The sequence below is a fragment of the Zingiber officinale genome, chromosome 2A (assembly GCF_018446385.1).
Source record: "Zingiber officinale cultivar Zhangliang chromosome 2A, Zo_v1.1, whole genome shotgun sequence".
NCBI classification, from domain to species: Eukaryota; Viridiplantae; Streptophyta; class Magnoliopsida; order Zingiberales; family Zingiberaceae; genus Zingiber; species Zingiber officinale.
In genome coordinates, this window is record NC_055988.1 from 168843748 (window position 1) to 168865670 (window position 21923).

The 21923-nt window shown below is 33.4% G+C and overlaps 1 protein-coding gene across 1 annotated transcript; it reads right to left on the reverse strand.

Moving 5' to 3' along the window:
* Positions 1 to 275: 275 nt before the first annotated feature.
* LOC122043173 (glucose-1-phosphate adenylyltransferase small subunit, chloroplastic/amyloplastic-like) lies at positions 276 to 2939 on the reverse strand. Its single transcript, XM_042603661.1, has 9 exons — positions 2633 to 2939; positions 2004 to 2300; positions 1624 to 1893; positions 1360 to 1539; positions 1145 to 1248; positions 954 to 1065; positions 768 to 866; positions 497 to 616; positions 276 to 392 (listed from the first exon to the last, which is right to left on the reverse strand). Exons 1-9 carry the CDS (start codon positions 2903 to 2905, stop codon positions 276 to 278), a joined length of 1572 nt encoding a protein of 523 aa, XP_042459595.1. The 5' UTR covers positions 2906 to 2939.
* Positions 2940 to 21923: the final 18984 nt, after the last annotated feature.

Below are 21923 nucleotides of genomic sequence, written 5' to 3' on the forward strand. Positions count from 1 at the left end.
AAAATTTTAATTTTTTAAAATCTAAAATTATGTTAATTTATTTTTAAAACATTTGTAGTAATGACAATATAAAATAGATATTCTTTTAAAGTCAACTTAATTTCTAAAATTCTCAAAACAACCAAATAATCAAAATTTTAACTTACTTATTGATAGAAATAAGTACTGTTAAAAAAATTCAAATACATAACATCCAAAAAAAAAAAAACTTTATCATTTACTTTACATAAAAAATAAAAAATAAACTTGTAAATTGAAATGAAATAGGAAAGATATCAAATTATTGTTCCACTTGGGATTAAGGCATCTTTTATTATAGTGACAATGCCACTTTTGATAAAGTATCCATGGGCCTCCCTGGATGCTTCTTGCACATTTTCAGTATTAATGATCTACAATAACAAATTCATAAAAAAAGGTTACAATTTTTTATATTTTATATTTTAAAGGGAATCATAAGTCATAATTGTTGAAGGATGAATGAATTTAACAGCACCTTAACATTCTCTCCCATTCGAACATTCTTATCAATGATGGCTTTTCTAATGTGAGAATCTCTTCCAATTCCGATTGGAAAACTACCTTTCGCAGCTAATATAATCTTGTCAGCTTCTGTCTGTATATAAGAAAACGATGAATTACATTCACAGACAATGTTTTATGAATTCGTTCATAAGCAAAATGAAAACACAAAATAAAATACTGAAAATGCTACTTCTAAGTATTAACTTATCAAACTCTGATCAACAACCATATGTAAGTTTTACCTCATAATAATCAGCTCCCATTAGTAAAGTATCTTCTACCACTGCACCTTCCGAAATGCAAGACCGAAGGCCAATTACAGAATGGTGAATCTTGCATTTCTACAAATACAAAAGTATACGACGAGTATTTAGCAAAGTTTGTAGGGAAGAAAATGTGTTAAAATGAAGAATCTCAAAAGGTCTTACTTGAATCATACATCCCTCGCCAATGACACTATCGGTAACATCAGTATCAAGCATTATAGATGGAGGCAAATATCGAGCTTGAGTATATATTGGATATGAAAGGTCATAAAAACTGCAATTGAAGAGCACACTCTAGTAACTACAATTAAGAAAATTATAAGCAAATAAATCCTCTAATTATCTTAATTTACCTGAAATCAGGTACGGGCTTCTTCGTTATCCCAAGGTTAGCATTGTAAAATGCTTCTATGGTACCAATATCTTCCCAATAACCATCATATAGATAAGTTTGTACCTTTGGTTACAAATTAATCGTAAATTAGCATCTAACAAAGCAGAGTACTTAACAAGAATACTAATAACATCATTGATAGATCAAACAAACAATTAGAAGGGGGAGACATACTCTCAATCCAAGGTTGCAAGCCCCAGGAATTACTTCGCTACCAAAGTCATTTGCTGAAGGGAACTTATCGCGAAGCAACTTAAGCATTATGTCTTTGCTGATAACATAGATGCCCATGCTAGCAATAAAAGGCATCTTTTTTGCTCTTTCTACATCGAGGCCCAAAATAGTAGTATCCACCTGTAATTTGTGAACAATGAAATTACTTAATATTAAAACCAACTAATTCTTGATAATTTGTAAATTCAGATAAAATTACTTCACCTGCATTGCCTTCAATTGCTCGCCTTTCGGCTTCACCGCAAACTCAATGATCCGTCCTTCTTCATCGATTTTCATGAGGCCAAAGGCAGTCGCACGCTTTTCATCCATTGGCAGTGCAGCCACAGTGATGTCAGCGCATGATTCTCTATGTGATTGAATGAATTTCTCATAGTCCATACGATACAAATGATCCCCGGCAAGAATCAAGAATTCCATCACGTTATGCTCCTCAAAAAGCCACAAGTATTGCCTTACAGCATCAGCAGTACCCTGGATATGATATTCAAATACAGTATTGAGCAAGCCAGTGATATCTAAACTTGTACGAATTTTGAACAAAATTTCCTTAATATAGACAATCGAATTATGTATTATAATACCTGAAACCAGTTGGGATTCTCGGGACTTTGTTGGGCAGCAAGAACTTCGACAAATCCTTCATTTTGGTAACCACCCATGGTGCTTCCATAAGCCCGTGCGAGGTGGCGATTTAGCGAAGCTGAATTGAACTGTGTCAAAACATAGATCTTGGAGATGTTGCTGTTCAAGCAGTTGCTAACGGGGATGTCGATGAGCCTGTAGTTGGCACCGAGAGGAACTGCTGGTTTAGCTCTCTTCTTTGTCAGTGGATACAGCCGCGTTCCTGCGCCACCACCTAAAATAATACCCAACACACTCTGTCCACGAAGGGAGACAATAAGTTTAGTTCTAAATGAGTTTTGATTAATCACATGCACCAATCTTGAAATACTGAAAAGAAAAATCCACGAAGGAAAGGAACACCTTTTTCCTCAATCTACTAGTAATTTCAGAAATTTGAAATCAGATAATTCACAAGAAGAGAAGAAAAAGGGATCTAACCACAACAGATCAGTTTGTGCATTGAGAACAAAAGCAATTCGTAAAAAAAAAAAAAAAATCGGAAAGCGACTACAAAATCAAGGAACCCCTATCAGATTTCAAGTATTCAAAATTCCAGAACCACAAGTAAAAGGATCAATCGACTCACTCGACTCGCGTCGGGGAAGAGGCAGGTCTGCGAGTTCTTCGAATCGTTTACAGCCTTGGGGGAGACGACCAAGGGGCTCCTCGTCCTCGCCTCTCTTCTCGTCGCAGCCACCGGCCTCTGGCGGACTAATTTCGCGCCAGAGAGACTGTCGGAGAAGGAAAGGCGGCCATTGCGGCCGCCGAGGAAGGTGCGGTCCTCTGCGAAAGGCGAGGGCTTGGAACGAACGGCGAGAACGTTGGGGGAAGAGAACACGACGCCGATCGAGGAAGCCATTGCGGTTTGGCCGATGGATTTCGAAGAAAAAGGATGGAGTATCGAAGGGCCTTCTTCTCTCGAGTTTATATAGATCCGAGAAAAATTATAATTTTTTTATTTATTTCCATCTCTCATATTTGTTTTATTTCGGAAAAAATAAAATAAAATAATTTTAAATTAAATTAAAATCCGGTAATTTAGATGAATTGGCATCTTTGACCCCTTATTTAAAGTATTGTTAGATTATCTAAATTAAGTTTTTCTTAATTTTAATTTAAGAAAATTTTTTATTAAAATTTAGTATTAGATTTGATAAATCCAATACCTTAATTATTGTTTTTTTTGAAGATTCATAATTTCAAATAAATACATAAATTAATAATTTTTTTTTAAAAAATATATTAATTAAAGTTATAAATTTACTAAATACATGGATTAATGAAATTCTTTATTTTTTTCATAATAATCAATTAAAGTTTTTAATTTAATTTGGAGAAGTATAATTTGACTTTTCAATTTTAATTGTCAAAATAAAAATTCAAATTATTAATTTTATTTTTAAAAGAATTGTGTTTTAACAGATCAAGCTTTGAATTAAGAATAGCTTAAATTGTTTAGATTAAATATTAAAAATTTAATTTAAGAAAAAACATATTTTTTTATTAAATAATAGTTAATAATTTTTTTTTACCAAAGTTAATATATTATAATTTTGAGAGTTAAAATATATATTACCAAATAATTTAAGATATATTATTTCCTTATATACTTTAGTATTATGATATTAGTACAAAGTTATAATTTATTTCTAATTATAAAAGTTAATATAAAATTAATTTAGTATTCAGTTTTTTACAAACTGTCTCAAATACCTAAATCGAACTCTATTTTAAAATTATACACACTCAATATTTTTTTTTAACTCTTCACATTTATATTCGGGTTAATATTCTTTTTTAAATGCACATATTTTTATTAAAATATCTGATTTATTTTAAAAAAACACATTATTCTCAATATATTATATCAAATTAATATTTAGACGCATAAATATAATAAAAAAATAAATAAATACATAAGATTTAATTTTATATTATTCTGAGTTATTTAAGTTCATCAATTAATTTTAACCAAAATCGACTGATGGGCATAAAGAGCACGGAATGACATATAACCAGGTTCTATGTTCGTCTAGTTCTCCGGATTATATTTATGCCCTCAAACATCAATTTAATATAATGTATTGAGAGCAATAATTTGGTCAAATTAAAATTTGAGACCATAGATATAATCAGGAATACTAGAAAAATATATATAATCTGATTTCATGTCATTTCAAACTCTCTAGGCTTATATACTGATTTTATCTAAAATTGGTCAAATCGATTAATTAACCTAAAAATTTTGGAATGACATGAAAATATGTATTACATGTTCATCTAATAGGCCCCAAGATTTTTTCCGTCAAGTTATTGATCCCTCTTGCTGATGGCATGACATAATTAGATTTTTTAGATACATGTATATTTAAAAAATTATTGTTCTCAATATAATATATCAAATTAATGTGTGAGACATGAATATAATCAGGAAAACTAAAGAAACACATAAAACAATATATCAAATTTCATGTCATTTCAAGCTCTCTAGATCCGTCAGCCGATTTTGATCAGTTTTGGACAAAATCGATAAATGAATCTAGAGAACTCGGAATGATATAAAATCATGTTCTATGTGTTTCTCTAATTCTCATGATTATTGGGATTCAATTAAAGCCCCACATGAAATATTTGGAAAATATCATGGGTTTAAAAGGATATATGATATCTTTATTGACATGAGACCGTTTAAGTAAAACTCAAGAGCAAAACCATGAGAGTAGTGATGGTTAAAGCCTATGCCTAGGACCCCAATAAATTTGGGGCCCCTAATTTTTTATATTTTAGTATTATTTATATATATATTAAAAATATTCACCCTTAAGTTTCGATTAATTTAAAATTATTGTAATTTTGTTTTTTATTGATTTTATAATTGTATATTTTTTTTCAAAAACCTAATTGATTTTTTTTTAGATTGATCTCTAGGCCTTCACCATTGTCGGTAATTTTGTACTCTTTTCTCATTCGCGTTTTCATATTTTTTTCTCCCACTCTCACTCGATGATTCCATATCTTTCTTCTTCCTCATCAATGATACTCTCAAAAAACATCATTTTCCTTCCTCACTATCTCATTGATGATCTATTTTTCACGTTTTTTCTTTCTCTTTGAGAGGAAAATATAAAGTAAGGGTTTTTTATTCATTCAATTCAATGTAAAATAGTATATTAATTTTTTAAACATCGATTTCGGATATTAAAAATATATAAAAAAAAATAAGAAGAATTTATTTAATTAAAAAATAAACTATATAGATTGCTTATTAATATTAAAAATAAAAAACTAAAAAATAATTAAAAATTTAAATGAAAAATCAATTGAATTTTTGTTAAAAGATACTACTTTAGAAAAAAAATAATAAATCTAAATTAAAGTCATATATTATAAAAAATAATACATGGATAATTTATAGAATACTATTAATAATATTTGTTAATATAATGCTATAAAAGAATTTAAATTAAAATCAATAAAATTTTATTTTGGTTTAAAATAATTTAACAATTTTATAAAAATTTATTATCAAGCTTAAATATAAAATTTTAATTAATCTTTATATAACAAAATAAAAATATAAATTTTATATTTACTAGGGCCTCGAAACAGGTTGAGATGACCCTGCATAAAGACCTATGCCCAAAGTGGATAATATAATTTCATTGTAAATATATGTGAACATCTTTTAGGCACAACAAATGTTATCAAAGTCATGCTCCAGACCTGATGACATGTGAGACGACCTTGAACGAAGTTGAGAGTGGGCATGGAATAGGTCAAGGTGACTAGATGCTCGCGGGGAGACCTGGAATAGGTCAGGTTAATAGGATGCCTGTGGTGACCGGATACTCGTGGAGAGACCCGAAGAAGGTCAAGGTGATCGGGTGTTCATGGAAAGGCCCGGACTAGGTCTGGTTGACCAGATGCCTGTGAGTAGGCCCCAGAGCAGGTCAGAGTGATTAGATGCTTGTGGAGAGACCCGGAGCAAGTCAGGTGATCAGATGTTTGTGGAGAGCCTTGAAGCAGGTTATGAGTGATCGGACGCAGATGCTTTCGGGGAGGCTCGAAGCGGGTCAAGAGTGACCAGATGCTCACGGGGGGCCGGACCATGAGAGTAATGACGATCCTTCATTTGAGAGGAGGATTGTTGAGATTCAATCAAAGTCATACATTAGAAAGATTTGAAAAACATCATGGATTTAAAAGAATGTATGATATCTCCATTGGCATGAGACCTTCTGGGTATAGTCCAAGAGCAAAGTAATGAGAGCCTAGGCCCAAAGTAGACAATATAATGCAATTGTGAAGATATGTGAACATTCTTTAGGTAATATCAATTTGGCCTAATATATTAAACGCAGTGATTTTTTGAACACATTCATGTTTAAAAAATCATTGATCTCAATATAATAATCCAAAATTAATGCTTGAGATATGAATATAATTAGGAAAACTAAAGAAACATATAAAACCTGATTCCATATCATTTCAGACTCTCTAGATCCATCAATCGATTTTGATCGGTTTTGGACAAAATCGATAAATGAATCTAGAGAACTCAGAATGATATAAAATCATGTTCTATGTGTTTCTCTAATTCTCGTGATTATTGGGATTCAATTAAAGTCTCACATTGGAAAGATTTGGAAAAGATCATGGGTTTAAAAGGATATATGATATCTCTATTGACATGAGACTGTTTCAATAAAACTCAAGAGCAAAGCCATGAGAGCAGTGCTGGCTAAGGCCTATGTCTAGGGCCCCAATAAATTTGGGGCCCCTAATTTTTTATATTTTAGTATTATATATATTCACCCTTAAGTTTATTTTTAATTTAAAATTATTGTAATTTTGTTTTTATTAATTTTTTTAATTGTATATTTTTTTCAAAAACCTAATTGATTTTTTTTTCAAATTGATCTCTAAACCTTCATCATTGTCAATAATTTTGAACTCTTTTCTTTTCTCATCCGTGTTCTCATATTTTTTTCTTTCACTCGATGATTCCATATCTTTCTTCTTCCTCATCAATGATATTCTTAAAGGGCATCATTTTCCTTCCTCACTACCTCATTGATGATCTATCTCTCACGTTTTTTCTTTCTCTCTGAGAGGAAAATATAAAGTAAGGGATTTTTATTCATTCAATTCGATATAAAATAGTATATTAATTTTTTTAAACATCAATTTCAGATATTAAAAATATATTAAAAAAAATAAGAAGAATTTATTCAATTAAAAAATAAACTATATAGATTGCTTATTGATATTAAAAATGAAAATCTAAAAAATAATAAAAAATTTAAATGAAAAATCAATTAAAATTTTGTTAAAAGATAATACTTTAGAAAAAAATAATAAATCTAAATTAAATTCATATATTATAAAAAAATAATACATGGGTAATTTATAGAATACTATTAATAATATTTGTTAATATAATGTTATAAACAAATTTAAAATTAAAATCAATAAAATTTTATTTAGGTTTAAAATAATTTAACAATTTTATAAAAAAATTATTATCAAGCTTAAATATAAAATTCTAATTAATCTTTATATAACAAAATAAAAATAAAAATTTTATATTTGTCTAGGGCCTCGAAACATGCTGAGATGGACCTACATGAGGACCTATGTCCAAAATGGATAATATAATTTCATTGTAAATATATGTGATTAATTATTGTTTTTTTTTTTAACTTTTCTAGATTCATAGTTTCAAATAAATAGATAAATTAATAAAATTCTTTTAAAAAATATATTAATTGAAGTTATAAATTTACTAATACATAGATTAATGAAATTCTTTATTTGTTTTCATAATAATCAATTAAAGTTGTTAATTTAATTTAGAGAAGTATAATTTGACTTTTCAATTTTAATTGTCAAAATAAAAATTCAAATTATTATTTTTTTATTTTTAAAAGGATTTTGTTTTAACAGATCAAGCTAATGGAGTTAAATTGTAACATATAAATGGTTCTTTTACGATACCGTGGAGGTGGAGGGATTAAATAAAAATGAAACATCCAAAAGCCTTGTTTAAATATTGCTGAAAATATTGAAATTTAAATTAAATTTAAAGGTAAAAGAAAATAAATTTTAAATTAAATTGAGATCTGATATATTAAGTGGTTTGGCATGCTTCAAACAAGTATTTGTTAACTTTTATATTCATAAAAATATGATTTTTCTTTAAGTTTAAAAAATATTTTTAAAAATAATAATATATGAATTTGAGATAGATAGTAAATAATTACGATTGAGATGGATATAGATATAGATATTAAATTAAGAATTACTTAAATTATTTAGAATAAATATTAAAAAATTAAATTGATTTTTAAAATTTTAATTTAAGAAAAAAGATATTTTTTTATTAAATAATAGTTAATAATTATTTTTACCAAAGTTACTATATTATAAATTTGAAAGTTAAAAAATATATTACCAAATAATTTAAGATATATTATTTCCTTATATACTTTAGTATTATGATATTAGTTCAAAGTTGTAATTTATTTTTAATTATAAAAGTTAATATAAAATTAATATGCTATTCTTTTTTAAATGCACAGATTGTTATTAATACATCTGATTTATTTAAAAAACACATTATTGTCAGTATATTATTTCTAATTAATATTTAAGCACATAAATATAATCAGAAAAATTAAACAAATAGTATATTATTTCTAATTAATATTTAAGCACATAAATATAATCAGAAAAATTAAACAAATACGTAAGATTTAGTTTTATATTATTCTCAGCTATTTAAGTTCATCAATCGATTTTAATCGAAATCGACTGATGAACCTAAAGAGCACGAAATAACATGTAACCATTTTCCTGATTATATTTATGCCCTCAAATATCAATTTAACATAATATACTAAGAGCGATAATTTTTTAAAACACGAATATATCTAAAAAGTCTGCTTTGTATTAAAAAGATTATTGTATTCAATATATTTGGTCAAATTGAAATTTGAGAACATAGATATAATCAAGAGAATTAGAGAAATATATATAATCTGATTTCATTTCATTTTATTTCGAACTATGTTTATCTACTGATTTTGTCTAAAATTGTTAATTTATTTATTGTTTTGTCAATTGAACCGGAGAAATTTAATCTAAACTAGTATTTTATCAGTGCATCAAATGTTATTTTTTTCTAAAGAGATACATATGGTTGTAAGTTTTTTTTGAATAATCGATAAGATATAGATGATTTAATGTGACTGCATAGATGGATTAATATGTTGTTATATAAAAGAAAATAAGAAGAAAGTTAGCAAAATTGGAAAGGGAAGGATTTGGGAATAAAAAGAAGTTGAAATTATAATAAGCTTTGAATTGAAATTATTTTGGGCGTGAAAAAAAATATTAATGTAACTTAATTTTAGATTTCACAAATCAATTGAAAGTTAGTTATTTAAGGTCCAAATTATTAATTAAATAGAAAGATTTATTTATCATACTAAATTTATTTTAAAATTCAATAAATTCCACGTCATAAAATTTTAATTTTTTTAAATCCAAAATTATGTTAATTTATTTTTAAAACATTTGTAGTAATGACAATATAAAACAAATATTCTTTTAAAGTTAACTTAATTTCTAAAATTCTCAAAACACAACTTAATAATCAAAATCTCAACTTATTTATTGATAGAAATACATACGGTTAAAAAAAAAAATCAAATACATAACATCAAAAAAAAACTTTATCATTTACTCTATATAAAAAATAAAAAATAAAACTTATAAATTGAAATGAAAGAGGAAAGATATTAAATTGTTGTTCCACTTGGATTAAGACATCTTTTATTATGGTGACAATGCCACTTTTGATGAAGTATCCATGGGCCTCCCTTAATGCTTCTAGCACATTTTCAATATTAATGATTTGTAGTAGCAAATCAATAAAAGAGTGTGTTATAATTTTTTATATTTTAAAGGGAATCACAAGCAATTAAAGGATGAATGAGTTTTACAGCATTTTAACGTTCTCTCCTATTAGAATATTTTTATCAATAATGACTTTTCTAATATGAGAATCTCTTTCAATTCCGATTGAAAAACTATCTTTCGCGGCTAATAAAATCTTATCAGCTTCTGTCTGCATATAAAAAAAAATGATAAATTATATAGATCCGAGAAAAATTATATTTTGTTTATTTATTTCCATTTTCCATATTTATTAATTTAAAATTAAATTAAGATACGGTAAATTAGGTGACTTAACCACTTATTTAAAGTATTGTTTAGATTCAATATTAAAAATCTAAATTGAGTTTTTCTAAATTTTAATTTATGAAAGTTTTTTTATTGAAATTTAGTATTAGATTTGATAAATCCAATACCTTAATTATTGTTTTTTTTTAACTTTTCAAGATTCATAGTTTCAAATAAATAGATAAAATTAATAAAATTCTTTAAAAAATATATTAATTAAAGTTATAAATTTACTAAATACATAGATTAATGAAATTCTTTATTTTTTTTTCATAATAATCAATTAAAGTCGTTAATTTAATTTGTAAAAGTATAATTTGACTTTTCAATTTTAATTGTCAAAATAAAAATTCAAATTATTATTTTTTATTTTTAAAAGGATTGTGTTTTAACCGATCAAGCTAATGGACTTAAATTGTAACATATAAATGGTTCTTTCGCGGTAGGGTGGAGGGATTGAATAAAGCTGAAACATCTTAAAGCCTTCTTTCAAATTTAAATATTCCTGAAAAAATTGAAATTTAAATAAAATTTAAAGGTAAAATAAAATAAATTTTAAATTAAATTGAGATCTGATATATTAAGTGGTTTGGCATGCTTCAACCAATAAAGTTACTATACTAAGAGCAATAATTTTTTAAAACATGAATATTGCATTCAATATATTTGATCAAATTAAAATTTGAGAACATAGATATAATCTCATTTCATTTCATTTTGAACTCTGTTTATCTACTGATTTTGTCTAAAATTGTAACTAGTATTTTACTCGCATTAAATGTTATTTTTCTTAAAGAGATACCGATATATGTGGTTATAAGTTTTTTTTGAATAATCGGGGGCAACGAGAAGAAGCGCTATAGATAAATTGGGAATAAAAAGAAGTTGAAATTATAATAAGCTTTGAATTGAAATTATTTTGAGCGTGCAAAGAAAAAGAATATTAATGTATCTTAATTTTGGATTTCATAAATCAATTGAAAGTTAGTTATTAAGGGTCCAAATTATTAATTAAATAGAAAGATTTATTTATCATACTAAATTTATTTTAACATTTAATAAATTCCATGTCATAAAATTTTATTTTTTTTTAAATCCAAAATTATGTTAATTTATTTTTAAAACATTAGTAGTAATGACAATATAGATCAAATATTTCTTTCAGTTAACTTAATTTCTAAAATTCTAAACACAATCAAATAATGAAAATCTCAACTTATTTATTGATAGAAATAAGTACTGTTAAAAAAAAAAATCAAATACATAACATCCAAAGAAAACCTTTATCATTTACTCTATATAAAAAATAAAAAATAAAAAATAAAACTTGTAAATTGAAATGAAAGAGGAAACACATCAAATTGTTGTTCCAATTGGGATTAAGGCATCTTTTATTATGGTGACAATGCCACTTTTGATGAAGTATCCATGGGCCTCCCTTGATGCTTCTTGTACATTTGCAGTATTAATAATCTGCAATAGCAAATCCATAAAAAAAGTGTATTAGAATTTTTTATATTTTATATTTTATATTTTATATTTTAAAGGGAATCATAAGTCATAATTGTTGAAAGATCGATGAGTTTAACAACACCTTAACGTTCTCTTCAATTCGAACATTGTTATCAATGATGACTTTTCTAATGTAAGAATCTCTTTCAATTCTGATTGGAAAACTACTTTTCGTGGCTAATAAAATCTTGTCAGCTTCGGTCTGTATATAAAAAAATGATGAATTACATTCACAGACAATGTTTTATGGACTCGTTCATAAGCAAAATGAAATCACAACATGAATAATAGTTAATATATTTTTTTTAACAAAGTTACTAGATTGCAATTTTGATGAGTTCAAAGATATATTACCAAATAATTTAATATATATTATTTCCTTATATAATTTAGTATTATGATATTAGTTAAAATTTGTAATTTATTTCTAATTAAAACTTATTATAAAATTAATTTAGTATTCAGTTTTTTGAGCGCATGCAATTATCTAAAATACTACGTTATTTTAAAATTATCAAATGACATACTCAATACTTATTAAAAAAATCACAGCATTCAATATACTGAGTCAAATTCAAATTTGAATGTATGAACATAATGAGAAGAACTTAAAAAATATATATAATCTGATTTCATATCATTTTAAACTTTATATATCAATCTACCGATTTTATTTAAAATTAATTAAATTGCTAGTTTAAAATTACATGGAAACATGTATTATATGTTCATCTAATAGGTCCAAGATCTTTTCAGCCAAGTTTTGATCTCTCTCGCCGAGGATATTGTTGGTGCAGCGGAGATCGGCAAGAGGGAGTGAATTGCTGAAAAAAAAACAAACTATACCCTCCTCGGATTTCAACTCATAATTTAAATCAGCAATAAAATAACAACTAAATTAAGGAGACAGAAAAAGAAACAGAAACATAATTTAACCTGGTTACAACCAAGGAGGTTGTTAATCCAGGGTGATGAAAAGCTCTACTATGAGAATCTCCTTTACTGTAGGCGGAGAAGCCTTTTTACACTTAGAACGCTCACTTAGTTGCTAGGAATTGAGTACAGATTGATTGCTTGAGTTGTTTGTTAATTCCTAGATCCAGGGGCCTTTTAATAGCTCCTGGAAAGTCTATCCCGAGGGTTCAAGGCGCTTCCAACAAGGTTTAAGGCGCCTCCAGCTCGGTCAGCGGATAAAACTTTATCCGCAGCACAAACGGTCAAAACAGACTGTTGAAGGCGCCTTGAACAGGCTTGAAGGCGCCTTCAAGCTTGTTTAAGGCGCCTTCAAGCTACAGTAACTTTCTGCTACAGTAATTTTCAGCCTCTTTTGACTCCTTTTCTTCTTCGCTTTGGCTTCCGAAGCTCCGTTCTTTTGGGTGATTGCGGCCAACCGAAATAGGGCTCACCCAAACCCAATTCCCGGCCTTCTCCTCGAGCAGCCTTCAGTCCCGGCTTAACGTCCCTCGAACGCCGCGCACGCTCTTCACGCCCACCGGAGTACTCTTCCGCAGCTCTCTCGTCCTTCGGACGCACCGAGCCCGTCGGCTCCCTTCCCGTGTCGTCATTCTCGCTAGCTGCGTCTTCTGCTCGACTTCCTGTGCTCCTAAGCTCCTGCACACTCAGATACAGGGATCAAAACACAGCAGGACCTAACTAACTTGGTTGATCACATCAAAACTACCACGGGGTCCAACAATCTCCCCCTTTTTGATGTGCATCAACTCAAGTTCAAGTTAGGGTTTAAAATAGACATAAAGAGTAATTTTAAAGAAAAAATTACTAAACTAACAAGTTAAGCATAATTTTTACAATTAGTAAAATTGCAACACTTTTTATAAAAAAATAATAACAGAAATTTTAAATTTTTCTAACTCCCCCTAAACTTGTACTTTTCTCTCCCCCTTTGATCACAGCAAAAATGGGGTCTTAAGAATTCTCAAGTAAGATTGAAGTTTTTTGAAAATTTTCTAAGAAAAAAAATGAATTTTTTTTTGTTTTTTTAAAAAAATTGCTAAGTTAAAACCAATTTTCCAAAAAAAAATTTAAGTAAAAAAAATCCTAAGTAAATGTTCAAATGTTCCCAAAAAAATTCCTAGGTCAAGTGAATGATCTTTTAGAATTTTCCAGAAGAAAATTTCTAACCCAAAAAAAATTAAGTTAGAATTTTTAAAAAATTTCTAAAGAATTTTTGTTTATTTTAACAAATATTTGATAAACTTTCAAAGCATTATTTAATCTTTTTTTTTAATGCTTTTTCAGAAAATTAATTAAACATTTTCTTTCAATATTTTAGCTTCCAGGTCGTGGCGAGGCACTAGGCCTTCTTGGTTATTGGAGCAACAACCACTTCCTTAGACAAAGCTTCCATAAAGAATTTCAATGTTTAATTTTCTCACTGTAAGCTTTTAATTTTTAAAAAAATTAATTAAGCACAGATTTTGGAACCCAATAGAGGTTCCTTCCTACAGGATTATTCAAAAATCTAGGGGGTACATAGTTTCTTGGTATTTTCCTAAGTTGACCTTGATGCTTCCTTATATACCAATTTAATTTACCATAAATTCTTAATTTTGAATTTGGAAATTGATTTAAGCATGCATCAGATTTCAGTTTTTCAATTTCTAATTTCAAATTTTCATTTTCTGATTTTAGATGATCATACATTTCTAACGGGCATGCTCTTGCTAGGTTCAACTTTAGTTCAACATTCTCTTTTTCTAATTGATCTAACTCTTTAGAAAGAGACTTGATAAATTTAAAAGATTGAGTTGGGGTTAGATTGCATACCTTACTTACCTGGTCTGGTGACGCTCCCCCTTCACTGCTGCTTTCTTCTTCTGATGCTCCTCCCCCTTCATCGATGCTCATTTCTGAGCTCGAGTCTTCTTCCGGTTGATGGTTCGCCAATAGCGCTAACCCTGAGAATTCTTCGATGTTCGACTCAGAGGTTGACGAATCTGACCAAGTAACCTTCAGATTCTTGTACTTGGAGGGTTCTGGTTTCTTGTATTTTGACTTTTCCTTTTCTTTCTCCTTTCTCTTCAATTTTGGGCAGTCCTCCTTGATGTGCCCTTCTTCGTTGTAGTTGTAGCAACGAACCGTCCTCTTCTTTCGATGATGCCTCTGCGATTTAAATTTATTAGAACTGAAAAACTTATTGAAGCGTCTTACCAGTAGTGCCGCTTCGGATTCGTCGACTGAGGCTTTGGAGTCAGAATTGTTCATCTTTGCCTTTAAGGCAATGTTCTGACTTGTCTTCTCTGCTCCGTTGGGTTCTGAAACTCGAGATTCGTGAAGTTCAAAAGTCGAAAATAATTGTTCTAACGTACTTACCTCGAGGTCCTTAGAGATGTAGTACGCATCTACTAAGGAGACCCACTCTGGAGTTCTCGGGAAGGCATTGAGCGCGTATCGGATAGAATCCCGGTTGGTTACCTCTTCTCCAAGGTTCGTTAGTTGCGTTATTAGCTCCTTGATTCTCGCTTGGAGTTGCGCTACCTTCTCGCCTTGGTTCATCCGGAGGTTCGTTAACTGGTTCCGGAGGATGTCGCGCTTCGCTAGCTTCGCTTTGAAGCTCCGAGAATTTTTCCCAGAGATCTTTTGCTGAGTCGTAGCTTCCGATCCGATTTACTTCTTGTGGTGGCAGCACACTGAGCAGGTGGAACTCTGCCTTTCCGTTGGCGACGAAATCGGCTTGCTCCTTCTTGCTCCATGTGTTTTCTTCTTTGTCTTTCGGCGCTGCAAAACCATATTTCATTGTAATAAGAATATCAAAATCCGTTTTAAAAAAAACCTCTATTTTGTGCTTCCAAGTGGCGAAGTCTCCATCGAACTTCGGGGGATGGATGTTCGCTCCGGCCATCGTCTTGATCGTAGTGCTTCAGTTGGCGGTTAATCATTCTGAGGCGATCAGGCTCTGATACCACTTGTTGGTGCAGCGGAGACTGACAAGAGGGGGGTGAATTGCTGAAAACAAAAATAAACTATACCCTCCTCGGATTTCAACTCAGAATTTAAATCAGCAATAAAATAACAACTAAATTAAGGAGACAGAAAAAGAAACAGAAACAGAATTTAACCTGGTTACAACCAAGGAGGTTGTTAATCCAGGGCGATGAAAAGCTCTACTATCAGAATCTCCTTTACTGTAGGCGGAGAAGCCTTTTTACACTTAGAACGCTCACTTAGTTGCTAGGAATTGAGTACAGATTGATTGCTTGTCACGCCCCAGGTAGTCCCTGTCCGAAGAAATTTCGGCAGCATCTCCCCTGTACGGCGGACAATATGAATCTCAGTATACATATATCTATACCTCGGCCACACTCGGCCGGAACAATACGATACAAATAAGAAACAACCACGCAGTTTATATCAATATTCCACACAGCTCAACATATAATCAGTCCACGCAGTTTAATAAGGAAGAACGATATAAAACCAACGAAGATATACGTACACATCCTACTCCACTACAACGAAGAAAACAAATCCACGAAGTAGTGTGAAAATCTGCAGCGGAAAACAAAAGCAGCAACCCAAAGGTTCGACATAAAGTCCACAATACAAACCCACAATACAAGTATATAAGATGCAAAAGCAAAATATAATCCGACAAAGAAAATCCTCGCGATAATGGGGCTAGCGACTGGAATCTCTCCTGACGGCCTCAACCTGTAAAATAGTAACAACGGGGTGAGTTCAAAGAACTCAGCAGGTAATCCAATAGATATGTACAGCAACATATAACTACCAGTAATATCCTAAGGTACAGTCTCCTAAACCATAGGACCTACAGTACAGTCTCCTAACAATATAACAGGTATGCATAGCTGAATAAACTGTAATGAGTAACCAGAAGCATGTAATACAGTTTACAGCAAGAATAATAAGAAATGCATAACTGAAATAAACTGTACTCACCTGCGAGGCTTGGGCGAATGACTGTGGACATACACAGATAAAGATAGTCAGGACAAATACGCATGTATCCTGTATGCATGTCAATCATATGCAGTCACCCAAGTGCATCATCCAATATGCAACAATCACAATAAATGCAATCTGTGCATATGATGCAATATGACATGGTCACCCCTGACGCCAGTCTGTATCTCACACACAATGGTGAGACCGCGTGGGTAGGGCTGTGACACCGTGCACTCTGCCGTCACTACCCCTGAAGAGTGACCGAGTGGACGGGATGCTGTCGGAGTACACCTATCCTCCTACCTCAAATATAGTGAGGGAGCGCAATGCTCTCAACTCCCGGTACGCGATGACGGGGAGGGATCCCGGCTGCAACCCCGCTGTATCGTGCTACCCATGAGCACCCCGGCGGTGCACCACCGAGCAACCTGCCATACACACCCTGAGTGCTGTGCCACTACCCATGCAGTAGACACGTTGTGTGCAGGCCCTCATGTAGCCGGCCGACGAGCTCAACAATAATGGAGTCGTCAATCGCCCAGCATGCAATCATGCAGGATGGTGCATGATGCTACAGTATGTCATACCTGAACATAGCCTCCTCCATATATGTGTGTGTCCAAAAGGTAAACGCATATATATATAACCATGATAAAAACAGCATAAATCCAAAGACATCACATATAACAATGATGTAAGTAACATGAATCCAAGAGCATGTATCACACATGTAAGCAACCAATCCAGTAGAGTAGAGCACTATAGATATGCATCTCAATGAACATATATACACATGGCAAGAGGTAAATATCCAATCCTGAAGTAAAGCAACTAACAGATGAAGCATGCGATAGGTATCAACTAGCTAAGACCAGGGAAGAAATAAATCTACCACCTATCACTAGTAACTATATATAAACTATACATATCATAAGACAGTATCAAAAGATAAGTCAAAGGGTACCCGCCTCAAATAGAAGGTACAATCCCAAATCCGAAGTCAACGTCGAGACGCCTGTCTCGAATCAGAATCCTGTGTCAACAAACAATATATATATTTTATTTAGCTAAATCCAAATGAATAGCTAAATAAAATCTCTAAACCTAAATTAGGGCAAAACCCTAATCAGCAATCTCAACCTATCTAATTAAACCTAACGGTCAATTAGGGTTAGTTACCTAAACCCTAATCACCAATTAGATCAGATATATAAACTTAAATTAAATCCAATAGTTGACTAGGGTTAATTGTCTTAACCCTAATCATTCCATTAGATTAAATCTAAGCAAATATATCTATCATAACATGTATCATCATCTAAATTAAATCTAACAGTTGACTAGGGTTAATTATCTTAACCCTAATTATTCCATTAGATTTATCTAGGCAAATAAATCTAATTACACTTTAGCAACTAAATACAACATGTATCAACTAATGATACACTAACCATCTAGTATTCAAATCATACCATGATCTACAACTAATCATGTACCGAAACATACCTAATCCTTACCTAAATTTACAGCCACTGCTGGAACGAAATGAGCTGCTGGAAACCAACTGAGCTGGCTGGAAAGACAAGGTGATCTGTTGGACAAGGTTACCACAGAACACTACTTCACCTCCAATCAAAACTAATTCCTCTAGAACAATCAAATTACACCATACCTCACGCTTAGCCCTCCCTTCTGTTGATCCACCCTGAGAAGTATTGCTCTCCGGAAGGTAGCTGCCGGAGCAAAGGGTGCTGAATCAAGAACACCACAGAAGATCACCCTACTGGATCAACCAGACCAAGAAGGAATCAAGCACAGATCATTGATCCAAACACCAACCAAAATAACAACCTACCTTACCCCAATCGGCTGTCTCCAACAGAAATTGCCCAATCTGTGGCCCAAATCAACCTCAAGGAAGAGGATCAAGATCTGACCCCGTGAGGTCAATAGGAAGAAGATCAAGAACTGCCAGCAAGGAAACGATCCTTGCCTCCAGGATCGTAGCTAGGGCACGGCTGGTCGACGCTGCGACGACTGATCGGAGCCGCTGGAAGGGATTTAGGGCACGGTTGCACAAGGAAGAAGGGCTCAGGTGGAACTAGCCCTACTCTCAAACCTCCGGAAGCAAACCCTCGCCGGCGATCGGGTGGATCTCTCTCGATCAGTGGCGTCGGCTCATCCCCGTGAAAGAACCAGTGGCGAGGAGAAGAGATCGAAGCTAGGATGAGAAAGGTCTCGGCTGGATCTGGGCTTACCAGGCGTCGATGCCGGCAGAGGAATCGCCGGAGCTGGTCCCGTCGCCGTCGCTTGTCCGCAAGAGGGAGAGGACAGAAAGAACAGAGAGAGGAGATCGGGGAAAAGGAAGAGGGGAAGGGATTCGGTGATCGGCGATTTGGGAAGGGAAATAAAAATAAAGGAAAAGAATTTATAATTACAAACTTTTCCTCACTTAAACGGGTATCCCAAACAGGCTTTATCCGTATCGTAATTGATCCCTCAAAATCCATCGTACGAGCTCCGAAAAATTCCCAGAAAATTTCGGAAAATTCTATAAGGCTATTTCTCAAATAACCCTATTAATTAAATTTTCCGAGATCTCACATCCTCCCCTACTAATAAAAATTTGGTCCCCAAATTTCGCTATAACTAACAGCAAACACTAAAATATAACCAAACAGTATAAATGCCGAAAGAAACTCTAACCCACATACCTCAAGTCAAAAGATGGGGGTATCGAGCTCGGATCGTATCCTCCAGCTCCCATGTAGCCTCCTCGTCAGAATGATGCTGCCATCCGACTTTAACCAGTCGGACAGTCTTGTTCCGTAGCTGACGCTCCCTGTGGTCCAGAATCCGCACCGGAACCTCCTCGTAAGTAACATCAGGCTGAATAGGAACAGATATATCTGACAGAACATGTGCCGGATCGGATACGTATCTCCTCAGCATAGACACATGGAATACATCATGAATGCCAGCTAGAGATGGTGGTAGCGCCAGACAGTAAGCTACTGCTCCAATCCTCTCCAAGATCTGGAATGGTCCAATATATCGGGGAGCTAGCTTACCTCGGAGACCAAATCTCTTCACCCCTTTCGTGGGTGAAACTCTAAGAAATACGTGATCACAAATGGAGAACTCCAGGGGTCTCCGTCTCTGATCAGCATAACTCTTCTGACGGTCCTGGGCCTCTGACATCCTCCGTCTGATAGTGCGAACCAGCTCTGCATCCTGCTGAGCTCTCTGAGGTCCTACCAACTGAGCCTCCCCAACCTCTTCCCAGAGGACGAGTGTCCGACAAGGCCTACCATACAACGCCTCAAACGGTGCCATCTGGATAGCCGAATGATAGCTGTTATTGTAGGCGAACTCCACTAATGGCAGGTGGTCCTCCCAACTACCTTCGAAGTCCATGACACAAGACCTCAGCAAGTCCTCCAATGTCTGAATAGTCCGCTCTGACTGCCCATCTGTCTGCGGATGGAATGCCGTACTGAAACGAAGCTGTGTGCCCAAGGCCTGCTGCAGACTCTGCCAGAATCGAGACGTGAAATGTGGGTCTCTATCAGATATAATGCTCAACGGAACTCCATGCAATCTGATAATCTCTCGACAATATAACCCTGCTAATCGATCCAGAGAATCAGTCTTCCGGATCGCTATAAAATGTGCGGATTTGGTTAATCGGTCAACGATTACCCAAATCGCATCATGGCCTCGTCGAGTCCTAGGCAATCCTACCACAAAATCCATAGTAATATGCTCCCACTTCCACTCTGGAATAGGGATCCTCTGAAGTAAACCAGCAGGTCTCTAGTGCTCAGCCTTCACCTGTTGACAGACAAGACATCTAGCTACAAAATCTGCAATGTCTTTCTTCATACCGTTCCACCAATAGGAACGCCTCAAATCGCGATACATACGAGTCCCATCTGGGTGGATAGCAAATCTAGAACGATGAGCCTCCTGAAGTAACTCCTCCATGACCGGGTGAGACTGAGGCACACACAATCTGCCTCGGAAATAAATAATACCCTCATCATCTCGTGTAAACTCGGTCTGCTGTCCGGAAGCTATCTGGCTGCCAATGAACTGTAAATGCTGATCTCCGGCCTGGGCCTCTCGAATCCTCATCCTGATCGACGACTGAGCAACCATGGTAACAAGAATACCCTGCTCTGTCCGTCCCTGCTCCTCAAGGCCCAACTCGGAGAATCCCTGAATCAAGTCCGTGACTAAAACTCGGTGACAAGCTAAAGTCCCTCTGGACTTCCTGCTAAGTGCATCAGCAACCACATTAGCTTTACCCGGATGGTAGCTAATAGTACAATCATAATCCTTCAGGAACTCCATCCATCTCCTCTGTCGGAGATTGAGTTCCTTCTGGGTGAAAATATATTTGAGACTCTTATGATCAGTAAGAATCTCAAAAGTAATACCATAAAGATGATGTCGCCAAATCTTCAAAGCAAAGATAATAGCGGCTAGCTCTAAATCATGTACTGGGTAGTTCTTCTCATGCTCCTTCAACTGACGAGAAGCATAGGAGACTACCCTACCGTGCTGCATCAAAACAACGCCCAAGTGCGTGTAAAGTACGAATCCATCATCACCAGAAGGTAAAACCAAAACTGGTGCTGATACTAATCTCCGCTTCAGCTCCTGGAAGCTGGTCTCACAAGCCTCTGACCACGTGAACTTCACGCCTTTCCGGGTCAGACGTGTCAACGACATAGCAATGCTGGAGAAACCCTCAACGAATCGTCGGTAATATCCAGCCAAGCCCAAGAAACTACGGATCTCCTGGACTGACTTCGGCTGCTCCCAGCTAGTGATAGCCTCGATCTTCTGAGGATCCACAGAAATACCTCGGCTAGACACCACGTGTCCTAGAAAACCAACTGAGGGAAGCCAAAATGCACATTTGCTGAACTTCGCATACAGATGATGTCGTCGAAGAGTCTCCAAGACTATGCGAAGATGCTGCGCATGCTCCTCCTCGGAACGCGAATAGATCAATATATCATCGATAAACACAATAACAAACTGATCTAGGTACTCCAGAAAGATACGGTTCATCAGATCCATAAATACTGCTGGAGCATTGGTAAGCCCAAATGGCATTACCAAAACTCGTAATGTCCGTATCTGGTGCGAAATGCTGTCTTCTGAATATCAGAATCTCTAAC

Excerpts from the sequence above, each read along its gene's own strand:
- LOC122043173 (XM_042603661.1), bottom strand. The coding sequence starts at position 2,905 with ATGGCTTCCTCGATCGGCGTCGTGTTCTCTTCCCCCAACGTTCTCGCC. Across the intron at positions 1,894-2,003 it reads AGAATCCCAACTGGTTTCAG|GGTACTGCTGATGCTGTAAG; the intron begins GTATTATAATAC and ends TATCATATCCAG. Across the intron at positions 617-767 it reads TGGGAGCTGATTATTATGAG|ACAGAAGCTGACAAGATTAT; the intron begins GTAAAACTTACA and ends TCTTATATACAG.